Source organism: Mercenaria mercenaria, chromosome 1, assembly GCF_021730395.1.
Source record: "Mercenaria mercenaria strain notata chromosome 1, MADL_Memer_1, whole genome shotgun sequence".
In the NCBI taxonomy this organism is placed as follows: domain Eukaryota; kingdom Metazoa; phylum Mollusca; class Bivalvia; order Venerida; family Veneridae; genus Mercenaria; species Mercenaria mercenaria.
Genome location: NC_069361.1, coordinates 112,642,244 through 112,657,712, shown reverse-complemented (window position 1 = coordinate 112,657,712; position 15,469 = coordinate 112,642,244). Strand labels below are relative to the sequence as shown.

The 15,469-nt window shown below is 36.6% G+C and overlaps 1 protein-coding gene across 3 annotated transcripts in view; it reads left to right on the top strand.

Moving 5' to 3' along the window:
• Positions 1 to 760: 760 nt before the first annotated feature.
• Positions 761 to 15,469, top strand: part of LOC123526313 (interferon-induced protein 44-like) — a 31,297-nt gene continuing 16,588 nt past the window's right edge. For 2 of the 3 annotated variants that reach the window (XR_008366639.1, XM_045305409.2), the window contains exons 1-3: positions 761 to 883; positions 9,174 to 9,720; positions 10,587 to 10,654. Coding sequence is in view for 2 of the 3 variants with exons in the window: in XM_045305409.2 (XP_045161344.2) it covers positions 9,195 to 9,720; positions 10,587 to 10,654 (594 nt within the window). In the remaining variant the exon portion in view is untranslated. Of the gene's footprint in view, positions 884 to 910; positions 945 to 9,173; positions 9,721 to 10,586; positions 10,655 to 15,469 lie in introns of those variants that run through there. The other variant, XM_053520768.1, reaches the window with a different exon arrangement.

Here is a 15,469-nt window from a genome sequence, read left to right as displayed (position 1 = left end):
TCTGTATAAAAGCCTGTATGTTTGAATGGCGTTTGTATTGTTTACAAATTTACTAATTGGGTGTATATGGCATCTCCATAGAATTACCGATGCATTTGTATTATGTGCTACATATATCATACATTACGTAAAGTATTCAAAAGGTTTAGTTTAGATCACATGAACATACGCTTTAATAGATTTTTATAATGTATTAAAATTTTGATTTATTTCTGATCAAGCAGTTGTAGCAATCTATGTTCCAGACAGACAACAAGCTGGCTTACGGAAGTTTCGGTGGTTATACCAAAAAAGTTCTGTTGATAGATGTATGCTTATTATTCATCAAATACGTCATCAGTTCTAATTTTGCAATAGCTTTTTGTTGAACATCGCTATTTAAAATATATGACGTAATGATATTAAGAATGAAACACATTGAAACAGTGGTTTTCACCATTTCGCACTAAAAGGTTTCATTATTCTCTTTTAAAAGTCTTAAAACGCGAAGTGCAAATAAGTAAGTGTGAATTGCATTATAAAGTGTGAAGAATGAAATGTGAACTGTGATGTATGGAAAATTAACTGTAATGTATTTACTGTGAAGTTCGAATTATGAAAAATGAAAAATGAATTATGTTATACCATAGTATAATGTATAGTATACTGTGAATTGCAAATCGAGAACTCCGAAGTGTGAGACTTTTTGAAAATTTAGCAAGAGCTACATGTAGAATTTAAACGTGCGAGATATACATAAATTCAGTTTATTCAGTTTATATGTAATCTAGAGATAGGAAAAGATGTGCATATATAATGTCTGATATGATTATGTTTACATAACTCACTCGTGTAAATATCTTTATCATGCGTATTAGGTGTATCTTTCTGCTGAATAGAAAACGTGAGTATTTTAATAATATATTTGTTACATGAACATTTTGGTATGATTTGTGAACTTTCCGGTAAAAAAATAAATTATTATATTTGAAATTCAATCTTCTTTAAGTATTCTTTTTGATTATAAGTAAGCATTATAATTCTTTATGTGGTACACCGCGTTGTTATATGTAATTTTAATATCACTATACATTTTGTGACACATATGCAAGTACAATAATTTAAAATGATCTTTCATTTAAATTGAAGCTTGGTCATGTTATGAGCTTTAGAACACAAGGTTTTGTTGAAAAATATTTATCAGTTAAACATGTCAGAGTCGGGAATTGCACCAGGGTCATATGAATTCGCACTTAACTTCCGTTTATATAAAGACAGTTTTCCTTCGGTACCCCGTAACAAACCCTTGCAATAAATATTATTTATTGTAAATAAATGTTTTTATGGCTGTGAGACTAGGTTACTTTTTATATATGCGTTGGGCAGTATAATTTAGTGCAGTATAACCTAAGCTAGTCGAATCCGGATTAGGGACGACACTCAGTTTTTTATTCAGTCTTACCTACGCCATTTTCTTAAACACGTTTTTTGCAAACCAGAAACATTTTGACTTACATCGTCATTAATTGGTTAGTTACAACATTGAAACATATTTCTTATGATTCTTCTACGTTTATTCTTTCAATGGACAGTGATATTTAGTGTATAGACAATTTCCTACGGTTGGTTTATGTGTGAAACTGCAGTTTGTTTTCGACATTTAGCTGTTTCGTTACGTAACAATACTAAACAAAGTGGAATGACAGTTTTTTTCAAGATGTTGGGACACTCCCATGAATTAAATATTTTATATATCGACGGATTATCGTTGGAATCCATCATTATCATGCAGTGACTATCATTCGTTTGAATTTATCAGTTTATTTATAGTTATAATACAGTGACAGAATTTTTACTGCAGTGTTAATCACACATTCAGACAAGCTAGTTATACAGTACCGGGTTTTGTAATTATTTCGTTAACGCCACACTTAAACCAACAATCTGTACATTGATTCTTGGAACTTCACATATCTTTGGTCGGCAGAGATACCTATTTCAGATACACGGGGCTGTCAACCCGTTCAACCTGGATAATTATCCCCCTGTATACTTTTTTGGAATTTCTGGTGGAAAGGTGACAAATTCAACCCATACGACTCGCTGGGAAAGTACTATCGCCCGGTTTAGACCAAGACATTTACTTCTACATTTTGGAGGAAATGATGTAGACTCCAGGTTATATGACGAGGATACCTTGACGTCAAAAATTCTATCGTTAGCAGACACATGGAAAACGCGGTGTAATTTATACACAGTGACAGTTGTACAAATTTTGCCGAGACCATCTCCTCGTTGCCATGGATTAAACAAGGTAGATTATTTAATTCGTGCCCGTGCAGTGAATAAGATGTTGCGAAATGACTGTCAGCGGCTGAACTTGAATTTTTGGACCATGCATGGCCTGACAGCTCCCGAGGTCCCCATATTTCGTGATGGTGTTCACTTAAATGATGAGGGAAATCTGAGATACTTCAGAAGTTTGAGGGGTGCTGTGATACAAGCAAACAGACAATAACAGTTCAACTAACCTAATTGTATGGTAGTGTCATAGGTTCTTGTATACTTAGTACTTAAATTACAACAAGTACCTGAAACAGTTTATCAAATTTAGTGTATAGTTTATTTTCAATGCAATTTACGGAAGACATCGAAGGACATCTAATTAGTGTATATTACATAGATAATGCATGCTACATTACTATTTTGACAGCTGTGACAGCACTAATTTATTTTGACAATCAGATACTGTTGTGGTTCATACCCTAATTTTACTTTTAGTGTTACTTTCCATTTTTATTTATTTTCATGTTTATGAATTTTTCTTTTAAAAGCAACATCGACTTACACTGTTCACATTTTTGAACCATTTTTGCAAGTTTAGGACATGTGCACGTTCATAAGATTTTGTTTCGTGAATTTAACAAATGTGAGAATACAGTTAGCTACATATTGGTCTGATTTTAAATTTATATGGATTCGTTATATCTCACCTTGATTTTCAATCGTTTTCTTGCAAAAATTTCTAAATTTAATGTTTTATATTATGTCTACCAGTAATTATTTTTCTAAAAATATCACCAGTAGGTAATCTACTTACTACAATATCGGAGCATGACATACTACCGGAATACCACCAAAATACAGTAATACTGAACACCTCCACAACAATGTACCTCCAGCAACATGATGATGATTACATCATCCTCACAAAAACACATACTTTTTAAATAGCTTATGAAGACATTCTAGTTATTATCTTGTAAATTCCAACAATAACAAACTCTAAAACGAATATACAGTTATTGTTGTCTTTCAAAACAATTCGCTTTAGAGATTTTACCACGTACATTAATTGAAAAGCAATCGGGATCATTGGTTTATATAACAATTACTGCTCTTGATAGGTCATATTTTTAAACAGATTTTAAGAATTCATTCTTTGCATTATCTATTCTTGAATGAGCGCGTTATTAGATACTATTAATTTGATTGACCATGGTGTTACTGTTATAGTGTATGTAAGAAACATGTCTGGATGTTCAAATGCGAAGGCTACTGTGTATTCATGGTAAATGGTTATTCCGGTTTGTCTTTTATTAAGTTGTGTATGGAATTTTCATTCTGTATTAAGGCATTGATTATAAGTTTCTGACATGTATGACTAATTAAATTTTAGACTATATGGCAGTGTTCCAGTAGGACTGGGACAAGCGATATTTTACAGTATATCACTTATAAATTTTTGTTAGTCAGTCTGGGATATGGGTTCTAAATGGGAACCAGGTGCCATATGGGAACCAGTCTCGCGTTAACAATGAGTGCATACATGTAGGCCTTATTTGTAAAGGAAGGTTTTTAACATAAATGGTTTCTAATACAAACGATACGCATCAAGCTGTTAGGTTATAATCCAGACGGTATGGACCAAAATTACAGGATGGGATTTCATATTGTTCTATAATATAATAATTCCAGAAGGACTGGAACAGAGGTTTAATTGGGATCATTCCGAAGTGGAAATGCATACCATTTTATTATATAGTTGTTCCAGAAGGACTGGAACAGAGGTCTAATTGGGACCATTCCAAAGTGGAAATGCATACCATTTTATTATATAAGTGGAAATGCATATCATCTTATTATATAGTTGTTCCAGAAGGACTGGAACAGAGGTCTAATTGGGACCATTCCGAAGTAGAAATTCATATCATTTTATTATATAGTTGTTCCAGAAGGACTGGGAACAGAGGTCTAAATGGGACCTATTATCAAGGCATAATAATTTGTGAAAATATGCATACATTTAAGTGAATTACTTTGTTTTATTTTGTCTGCATGGTTATCAGGCAGGTCTGTGCTATTATTCCATTATGCAAAGTTCTACTTTAGGTACTCTGATCAGGTAGAATCTATTATCTGGTCATGTGTATTGAATGTGTGCTATAAAGTCATGCTGTTACGCTTTCCGCTAGTGCATGTACCACTAACATAGAGGAGAAGTGCCAAAGTAAGAGCTTTATTTAGGTATATGGGAGGATACCAAAAATGTTTAACATATGTTTATTTTCTATCATCAATTCCCAGCTAGTTTGGCATGTTAATTTTATTTAAATTTTTTTCACACATTTTGTTCATTATATACCCCTTCGTATTGTATTTTCTGTACTTAACTGCCTTGACAATATTGTTTGGAATTTTTGAACACGGTTACGTTGGATAATTTTATCTATCATAATTCCAGGGGTCATGCCGCCGTCAAGGCATCGTAAGCGCCCACAGCGGTTCATTGAGGACAAAAATACACCATCATCTGCTAAAAAAAGGGAGAGAACCGCAAATATTCAGTTGTCGGCATCGACAGAAATGGCACCAAATCCACCTTCCCATGACAGCAGCCATCCGGTTGATCAGACCCAAAATCAAGCAGAAAATACTCCTGATCGGGCTTTGATTCGAGAGGTGGTTGGAGAAATGGTCCCTACAGTCGCTCAAGCGGTAGTAGAGACACTGGACACGATGAATTTAATTCGTCCTCCCATGCTGGATTCAAGGCCGTCAGACACAAACTCAAATGCCGTCGGGACACTGTCACCATCTGATGCAAATGCCAATACAGTAGTGGCATCACCTGATACCAGTGTAAATGACAACGGGATATCACAACCATCTACCAGTTATGCAAATGCTGGTGCGATTCCGCCACCGTCGGGGGACCAATACAATTGCCGACACTGCAGCTAGGTCAGCATCTGTTAACAGTTTAGGCGTCACACCTCAGCCATTTGTTCCTACTATCAATGCAGGTACTTCTATTTCACATGAACCTTCTGTTCCATCTTTTCTGCTTGGTATCGACCCAAAACTTAAAGGGAAAATATGGGCAAATGAATACATTGATATGTCACTATTATTATCAGATGATTCGGATAATCCCTAGTCATACAGGTTGGTTGAAAGCACAAGTGGACTGGTAGCTCTCCAAAAGGTGCACCAACGGACCATTGTGACACTTTCACAATGGTTCACGGCCTTCCACAAATACGTTTCTATTATAACAGAATGCCACCCTCACCTCATGTCCCCTTTAATGCAATACGTTGAAAGTATCAGACGTTTAAGTCAAAGGGCTGGCGAACAAGCTGCTTTGTATTATGATAAAACATTTAGGAGTCTCCGCCAACACAACCCGGATTTGAGCTTTGGTGAATTACATGCCAGCACGTATACAGAGGCGCTTGGCATGGGGGTTAGCAGGCTTGCCACGACAGTTAATCGACCATCTTCGCGCCAACCCTTTCGGAACAAAGGGCGAAACCAGGGGTCAGGAAGCAAACCATGTTACCAATACAATAACACTGGAAGATGTAAACGGTTCAAATGCCCCTTTCGACACTCCTGCCAAACCTGCTCTCGGCAACATCCCAGGAAGGACTGCACCAGCAGTAAACAGTCAGACACTGCCCCAAAACAGCCTTTGGGAACAGGCCCAAAAGGCCAATCTATCCAGAAGCGACGCCCGTAATGTTTCGTGTCTTCCTCAATCTGTAACGACCATCCAAACGCCCATCAAAGTCACCAAATTGGCAACTTGGCTCGACGGTTATGATACTGGGGAAAAGACATTTTTGATAGATGGTTTCACTAATGGTTTCTCAGTTCCCTTTCAAGGTGATCGTTGCTTTCGTTTCTCAAAAAATCTCAGATCTGCTTTAGACTACCCACCAGATGTCATTCAACAAAAAATTTCTGAGGCAGTTAAGCAAGGCCATGTGGCTGGGCCTTTTCAGAAACCGCCATTTCCTAATTTGCAAGTGTCTCCGCTTGGTTTAGTCCCGAAGAAAGAACCAGGAAAATTTCGGGTAATTCATCATCTGTCATTTCCTGACACATCATCAGTCAATGCTGGTATACAAGAGAAGCTTTGTTCGGTCAGTTATCAAACCATTGACAGTGCCATTGAACTAGTCAAAAAATGTGGTCAAAGATCATTTATAACAAAAGTTGACATTGAGAATGCATACAAAATAGTTCCGATTCATCCTAAGGATTTTGAATTGCTTGGTTTTGCGTTAGACGGCCAATTTTACGTAGATAAGACACTTCCAATGGGGTTATCTTATTCTTGTACACTCTTTGAACGTTTTAGTTCCGCAATACAATGGATAGCGGTGCATAAACTCAAGTTGCAACATTGTGCACATATTTTGGACGATTTTTTCTTTGTTGCCAAAAATGCTAACTTAGCACAGCTGGGCTTAGATATTTTTCTTGATTGGGCAAAGTCTGTTGGTATACCTATTAATCCAAAGAAGACAGTTCAACCATGTACCACCATAACATTTGTTGGTATTGAACTGGATTCAATCCTCATGGAGGCGCGTTTGCCAGTGGACAAACTTGAAAAAATTAAAGAGTCACTTAAAGTCATGCAACGCCGTAAAAAAGTCACACTAGAAGAACTTCAATCGTTGATCGGGCTACTAAATTTTGCTTGTGGAGTGGTGAGACCTGGACGCGCTTTCCTTCGTCGACTCATTGATCTATCTATTGGCCTCAGACTCCCAAATCACAAACGTCGTCTTACCTTTGAAGCACGAGCTGATCTAACGGCATGGGGTACATTCATGGATCAGTTCAATGGAAAATCATTTTTTCTGGACACACGCTGGCAATCTTCATTGTCCCTCCATTTATTTACCGATGCCAGCAATTTAGGTTTTGGCGGTTATCTTGGGGCGAAATGGTTTTCTATGGCTTGGCCAAAATGCTATACTGCGTTTCATATTACATTTAAAGAGTTAGTACCTATCGTTATAGCAGTAGAACTGTTTTCAGAGCAGTTAGAAAATAAATGTGTCACATTTCATTCAGACAACGAAGCTGTTGTAGCCATAATAAATAAACAGTCATCTAAAGACAAAGATTTGATGAAGTTCGTCGCTTTGTCATTATTACCTTAAAATACAACATTTTATTTCATGCACGGCATTTGCCTGGTTTGTCAAATAATCTGGCAGACTCGCTTTCTCGTCTTCAGGTGGAGAAATTTTTGAAGGACTGCCCATACCAGAATCCGATTCGGATAGACATACCACCAGCCAGTCTCGCCTTTTGAGGGCGACTATCAACAAACTTTTAGAAAATTCTTTGTCAGTGTCTAGTCGGCGAACATATAACAGAGCACTGGAGCTTTATAAGCAGTTTATTAATGACGTCTGCCAAAACCCCCCACCCTTCCCTGCATCCCTAACCAACATTATGATGTTTACCTTACATTACATCATGTTCTTTCACTAGAGCATTGCTGCATGCAATGTTCTTGATAATGTTCTATGCTTTTCTCCGAGTTGGTGAGGTCACAAGTACTTCGTCACGTCCATCATTACTAAGGCAAGATGTGACTTTTCATCGTCACGGTTCCTCGGGCAAATTATTGAGTGTTGACCTCACAATCAGAAATTTTAAACACAGTAGTGGATCCCCAAAAACACTTGCTGTATCTGCTAATATTGATCCTATCATGTGCCCAATTCATAATCTCTGGGTTTACTTAAATATGCGCAGAGAAAGCGATGGCCCCTTATTTGCCTTTATGAATGACGCCCCTATACCTCGCTCTTATTTTACAAAACACCTTCAGTTGGCCTTGACATTCGCAGGCTATGACACTACCAAATACAAAGGCCATAGTTTTCGTATAGGTGCTGCAACAAAAGCCGCTGAGCAAGGGTTAACTGAAATCCAGATTCAACAAATGGGTCGGTGGTCATCAAAAGCATATAAGAGCTATATTCGAATACCTATGTTACAGTGCTAATTAACTGCTTCTAATTGCTCCCGTGTTCATATAACCTTTCTGGGGGACAAGGGCCCCTCTCAGGTTACTGTTATGTTCTTTTTGTATAATGTATATCCTTTCCGCAGCCTTAACGTACTAAAACGTATTAGCGTCTGATGGCCCTTACACGCTTCCGTAGAAACAACATTTATTACACGAAACTTATTTTGAAAATATTTATGAAATGTCTAGGTCTGCAGCTTTCAAATACGGTTATATCTTACATCTGAGGCATATACTGACACTCTCAGACAACATCAAAAATGACATTTTGAGCGATTTGATGAAGTTCCAAAATTATCAATGTACCCTTGGTCCGTTACGGACCCCTGTGGGATTTCTGTTTATCCAGAGCTCAAATATTTTTTCATAGATTAAAAGCTGACATGCTGTACTAAAGCCCAGGTAATTTCAATTCGTAATAAAGTGCTGAAAATTGGCTCCCCAATAGCAAAAAAAAAAAAAAGAAGTCCACGCGCATACATTTAGACGGGGTGATCCCTTCGCGTGACCCCTGACTATCTACGAACCAAAATGCGGCTTTCGTTTTCAAGTTTAGCATTTCTACTTTCATTTTATTTACTTCCGGAAATAGCTGAAGTATACTTAATATGAAAAAATGTTACAAAATGTTGCCTCTATTTGATCGACCGTCTTTGAAAGTATGTTTTCCGATTTTTGAATATAAGGTCACATGTAAGAATGAAAGTTTCTCTCCAGACCTTGAATGAATATAAATATTTGATAATATATGCACAAGATCTAGAGAAAACAGTCGTGTTGAAGATGGAGAGATGGATGACAATGTTTATGCTTTTACTTTCAATAAAATAAACTGTTTATTTTCTTTCAGTCGTAACGCAAAATAAGTAGAATGACAGGAAAATTATCAGATAAAGACATGGACCAGCTTGAACAATGGATTGGTACAGGTCCTAAAACATTTACACTGCTCTACGCAATCACAAGAGATGGGTGTAATGCTACAACCTTCCATCAGAAATGTGACAACCAGGGAGCTACTGTAACGGTTCTATATAACCAACAGGGGTCTGTGTACGGAGGGTATACGAGTTCAGACTGGTACTCAACAGGAAGCTACTACATTGATACAAGTGCTTTTCTGTACCAGTTGCGTTATAGTAACACACCGACACCCGTGAAATTTCCATATAATAACAATGGAAATAGCATATACAAGCAGGCAAATTACGGTCCCACTTTTGGAGGAGGTCATGACCTTCATACATTCAGCGGAACTGTTAACAATTCTGGAGGTTATTTTGCTCTAAATGGCTCCTTGTACATTGGAAACAGTTACAATGCCCAGGGGAAAAATACCAACCAGATAAACAATGGAAACATGTACGTAACTGAACTAGAGGTGTACAAAGTTGAAAGTAAGTCGAAATTGGAATGATTTTGCAACCGTTTATATGATATAATTGAAACTGCATTGTCTAGGCATGCAACATTAATTAATTTGACTTTTCAGCGTTTAAATATAAATTAAAATACATCTTTATAATTTTACCTTAGCGTATCATATAGTAAGTCACTATTTCAATATAATACCTCTTCATCACATGTTTGACGTAGCGGGAGTGTAATAAAGCCATTAGATAAAAATAAAACACTATAGTTTAAGAAAGCTTTGACGTCGACGTCATTTATAGTATAAAAGACGTTGGTCAATTTGACTTGTTTATATAGTAAAAGGTAATAGATTTTTTTACGTTTCGACAAAAAAAGGCTAACATGTGATAAATAGAATATTACATTTGCGACTTTCCATATTGAATTTATCAAACTCGTTGAATAAAATCGATAAAATGCTCGACAGAGCCTCGCATTTTATAATTTTATTCAACTCGTTTAATAAATTCAATATGAAAAAACGCTCATGTAATATCCTCTATATATCACTCTTGAATACTCTCTTCAGTCGTTATAATTTACGTAAGTCCAATTTTCAACATCTTGGTTTACACGTACATGAATAAAGTCATTCATTTTTAAAGAGTAATGTGTTTGACATAAGTTAGATTGGGAGACTTGTGATATTATGTCAGAATATGTTACGTATGTCTGCGCTAATGACTGAAAATAGCATAAGCTAATATAAACATACGTCCTTGCACTGAAGTCAAAATATAAAATGTAGACTGGTCATCACTTTGATTTCTATAAGTACATATCTAGCTTCGTTTGAATATTATTTATCATATATTCTAAATAGATTGTTTTTGCATTTCATGATTACAAGCTGGCAGAAAGCAAAAGCCTGCTAATGATAAAAAGCCTTGGCGACAAACAAGAAACTGGAATGAACAGGTTTGGATTTTCTGTTCAATTAAACGAAACATTTTCTACCAGTCAGATCGGAGGCTAAGTGGTTAAGTATGGGTTATTCCACAGCATATCAAGATGCAACAGTACTAAATATTTCAGTTTTACAACAAAGTATTACTGTGGTTTGTTTAGGACATATGTTAATTTTTTTAAGATTAAATTATCTCGTGCGCCCGACATCTTGTCTCGTGCGCTCGACATCTTATCTTGAGCGATGAACATCTTATCTCGTGCGCTCGACATCTTATCTTGAGCGATGAACATCTTATCTCGAGTGCACGACATCTTATCTTGAGCGATGAACATCTTATCTCGAGCGATTAACATCTTATCTCGTGCGCACGACATCTTATCTCGAGCGATCAACATCTAATCTCGTGCGCACGACATCTTTTCTTGAGCGACCAACATCTTATCTCCAGCGATCAACATATTATCTTGAGCGATCAACATCTTATCTCGAGCGATCAACATCTTATTTTGAGCGATCAACATATCATCTTGAGCGATCAACATCTTATCTGGTGCGCACGACATCTTATCTCGAGCGATCAACATCTTATCTCGTGCGCAAGACATCTTATCTTGAGCGATCAACATCTTATCTCGAGCGATCAACATATTATCTTGAGCGATTAACATATTATCTTGAGCGATCAACATATCATCTTGAGTGATCAACATATTATCTTGAGCGATCAACATCTTATCTCGAGAGATTAACATCTTATCTGGTGCGCATGACATCTTATCTCGAGCGATCAACATCTTATCTCGTGCGCAAGACATCTTATCTTGAGCGATCAACATCTTATCTCGAGCGATCAACATATTATCTTGAGCGATCAACATATCATCTTGAGCGATCAACATCTTATTTCGAGCGATCAACATATTATCTTGAGCGATCAACATTTTATCTCGAGCGATCAACATCTTATCTCGAGCGATCAACATATTATCTTGAGCGATCAACATATTAACTTGAGCGATCAACATCTTATCTCGAGCGATCAACATAAAATCTCGTGCGCACGACATCTTATTTTGAGCGATCAACATCTTATCTCGAGCGATCAACATATTATCTTGAACGATCAACATCTTATCTCGGCCGATCAACATCTTATCTCCTGCGCACGACATCTTATCTTGAGCGATCAACATCTTATCTCGAGCGATCAACATTTTATCTTGTGCGCACAACATCTTATCTTGTGCGATCAACATCTTATCTCGAGCGCACGACATCTTATTCATATATATTTAGGTCCTTTGTGTGTGTATTTAGGTCATCAGTAAAACATAAGGACAAGTTGTTTATTAGGGTCCCGCCTATTCCGATGTTATTTAAACTTCCCACAAGTACATGTACAACTTTATCACATCATTTGGGAGAGCAGTGCATATAATTGGTCATCCTATCTTCAAAATCAAATGAACATAACCAATGATGCATTCTGCATGTTAGAATAGCAACAAATTTCAGTTCGACTGATAAATTCGCGCAGAAAAGTTGCATACATGAATTAAGGGAAAACAAGGAAATTCTTTAATATATGGGCGAAGCCTACATACTAATTTTTTCGGTCAAGGTGTTAAATTTATTTCATTGCATCATCACGGATTTTTCTGCTACCTTTTTATTTTATCAGTTTGCGTATTTAAATTTATAACCTTGCAAACATGAGAAACGGTTATAAGTATAATCGTAACAAAAACAAAAACAGTGGCAGCCGTATGTTTTAACTAATGATCTAAATTCACACAAAGGTCCTTAATATATATTGATAAGATGACCGTGACGTGCGCTCGAGAAAAGATGTTGATCGCTCGAGATAATAAGTTGATCGCTCAAGATAATTTGTTGATCGCTCGAGATAAGATGTTGATCGCTCAAGATAATATGTTGATCGCTGAAGATAAGAGGTCGTGCGCACGAGATAAGATGTTGATCGCTCGAGATAAGATGTTGATCGGTCAAGATAATAAGTTGATCGCTCGAGATAAGATGTTGATCGCTCGAGATAATAATGTTGATCGCTCAAGATAATATGTTGATCGCTCGAGATAAGATGTTGATCGCTCGAGATAAAATATTGATTGCTCAAGATAATATGTTGATCGCTCGAAATAAGATGTTGATCGCTCAAGATGATATGATTGATCGCTCAAGATTATATGTTGGTCACTCAAGATAATATGTTGATCGCTCGAGATAAGATGTTGATCACTCAAGATAAGATGTTGATCGCTCGAGATAAGATGTTGATCGCTCGAGATAAGATGTTGATTGCTCATAATAAATGTTGATCGCTCGAGATAAGATGTTGATCACTCAAGATAAGATGTTGATCGCTCAAGATAATATATTGATCGCTCGAGATAAGATGTTGATCTCTCAAGATAAGATATTGATCGCTCAAAGTAAGATGTTGACGCTCAAGATAATATGTTGACTGCTCGAGATAGGATGTTGATCGCTTGAGATAATATGTTGATCGCTCAAGATAAGATGTCGTGCGTACGAGATAAGATGTTAATCGCTCAAGATAACTTGTTAATCGCTCGGGATAAGATGTTAATCGCTCAAGATAAAATGTCGGGCGCACGAGATAAGATGTTAATCGCTCAAGATAGGATGTCGTGCGCTCGGGATAATTCAATCTTAAAAAAATAATTGCATGTCCTAAACATACCACAAAGAACGCATAAAATATAAAAATTTAAATGAAACTACTCTTGTCTCAATATATCAATACCTGACATCAACGCCTTTTGTAAAGAAAGGATTTTAATAACATTTCGCAGACTACCTGTTATTATGTTTACGTCTAAAATTTGTAGAAATATAATGTAATTTAGTATACGTTTTGACCTAATACTAATATACACTTGTGGACTATCCGACCAAACAGTTCTTACAGAGTTGAACCAACCCTGTAATATACAAAGTCATCGAAAAATTTTAACTTAATAACCAAATATTGGTTAGAATGTACACATGTAAATTTTGCGTTTAAAACTTGATTTTGCTTGCCATTTGTCCCTTATGTAATTACTCAAGACAAAAAAGTATCTTACGCGATAATTGTATCAAAAATCATATGACTAAACTGGTCTTAAGACTTTAATCTATAACCGCATTGTAGCTAAATGATTTGTCCACACATTTCTCTGAGAAAGTTACACGAAGTCAATTTAGTAATGGAATGGCAATGTCCAACATATTAACTTACTCAAGACAAAAAAAGTATCTTACGCGATAATTGTGAGGATGATTCTTTTGTTTTGGGATAAAAAGTCAAAGGTCAATGTTACAGTAACCCGGTCTCCAGATTGTAAGTCATTAAGTAAAGTAATTACCGTACGGCTTTCAAACAATGATTAAGTACCTCTAGAGATAAATCCCTTGATTTTGGGATTCAGTTGTTTAAAGGTCAAGGTCAAAAGGACTTGACTTAAAGTATTGAATTTTGTTTTCGTTTCCGGGCTCTTAGTCAAGAACTGTATTAACTACAACTTTTAAACTTTACAGAGTGACCTTACAGCACTAGAGGAGGATTCCTATTGTTTGGGGTTCAAATGGTCGAAGGTCAATGTCAAAGCTACCCAGAGTCTGAAAATAAGTTACAGACTCCAAGCCATAAAATATGACGGCTACGGCTTTCAAACTCCATACAGTGATTAAATAATACCAAATTTCTTAGTGACATAAGTTCAGGTCAAGGTCACGGAGACTTGACATAATTGCTCGCATTTTCCGTTACCGGGCTCTAAGTCACATGGTATACTAAATACATCTTTCAAACTTTACGGGTTGACCAAGAACCATTTGAGGAGAATATCTCAATAGAGTCAATAGATCAAAGGTCAATGTCACAGTATCCTGGAGACTGAAAATGGTTTTTAGGCACTTACTCATGGAATATAATACCACTAGGAAAATATCCAAATTGATTTTTGGACTCAAAGGTCAAGGTCACAGAGACCCGGATAAATTTCTGGTATTTTAGCTCATCTAAGCCAAAGGCTCAGGGTGAGCTATTGTGATCACTCACCGTCCGGCGTCCGGCGTTCGTCCGTAAACTTTTACTTTAAACGACATCTCCTCATAAACCGCTAGGCCTATTTCATCCAAACTTCACAGGAATGTTCCTTGGGTGAAGCTCTATAAAAATTGTTCAAAGAATTGAATTCCATGCAGAACTCTGGTTGCCATGGCAACCGAAAGGAAAAATTTAAAAATCTTCTTCTCAAAAACCAGAAGCCCTAGAGCTTAAATATTTGGTGTGAAACATTCCCTGATAGACCTCTACCAAGTTTGTTCAAATCATGACCACGGGGTCATATGATTTTACATAGGAAAATCTTAAAAAATCTTCTTCTCAAAAACCAGAAGCCATAGAGCTTAGATATTTGACATGTAGCATTGCCTAGTGGACCTCTACTAAAGTTGTTCAAATGATGACCCCGGGGTCAAAATTGACCCCGCCCCAGGGGTCACTTGATTTTACATAAATTTCTATAGGAAAATCTTCAAAAGAAAATAAATAAATAAACCAGAAGCCCTAGAGCTTAGATATTTGACATGTAGCATTGCCTAGTGGACCTCTACAAAATTTGTTCAAATCATGACCCCCGGGATCAAAATTGACCCCAGAGGTCACTTGATTTTACATAGGAAGATCTTCAAAACATTTCTAAAAATAAACCAGAAGGCCTAGAGATTAGATATTTAACAAGTAGCATTGCCTAGTAGACCTCTACAAAATTTGTTCAAACCATGACCCTCGG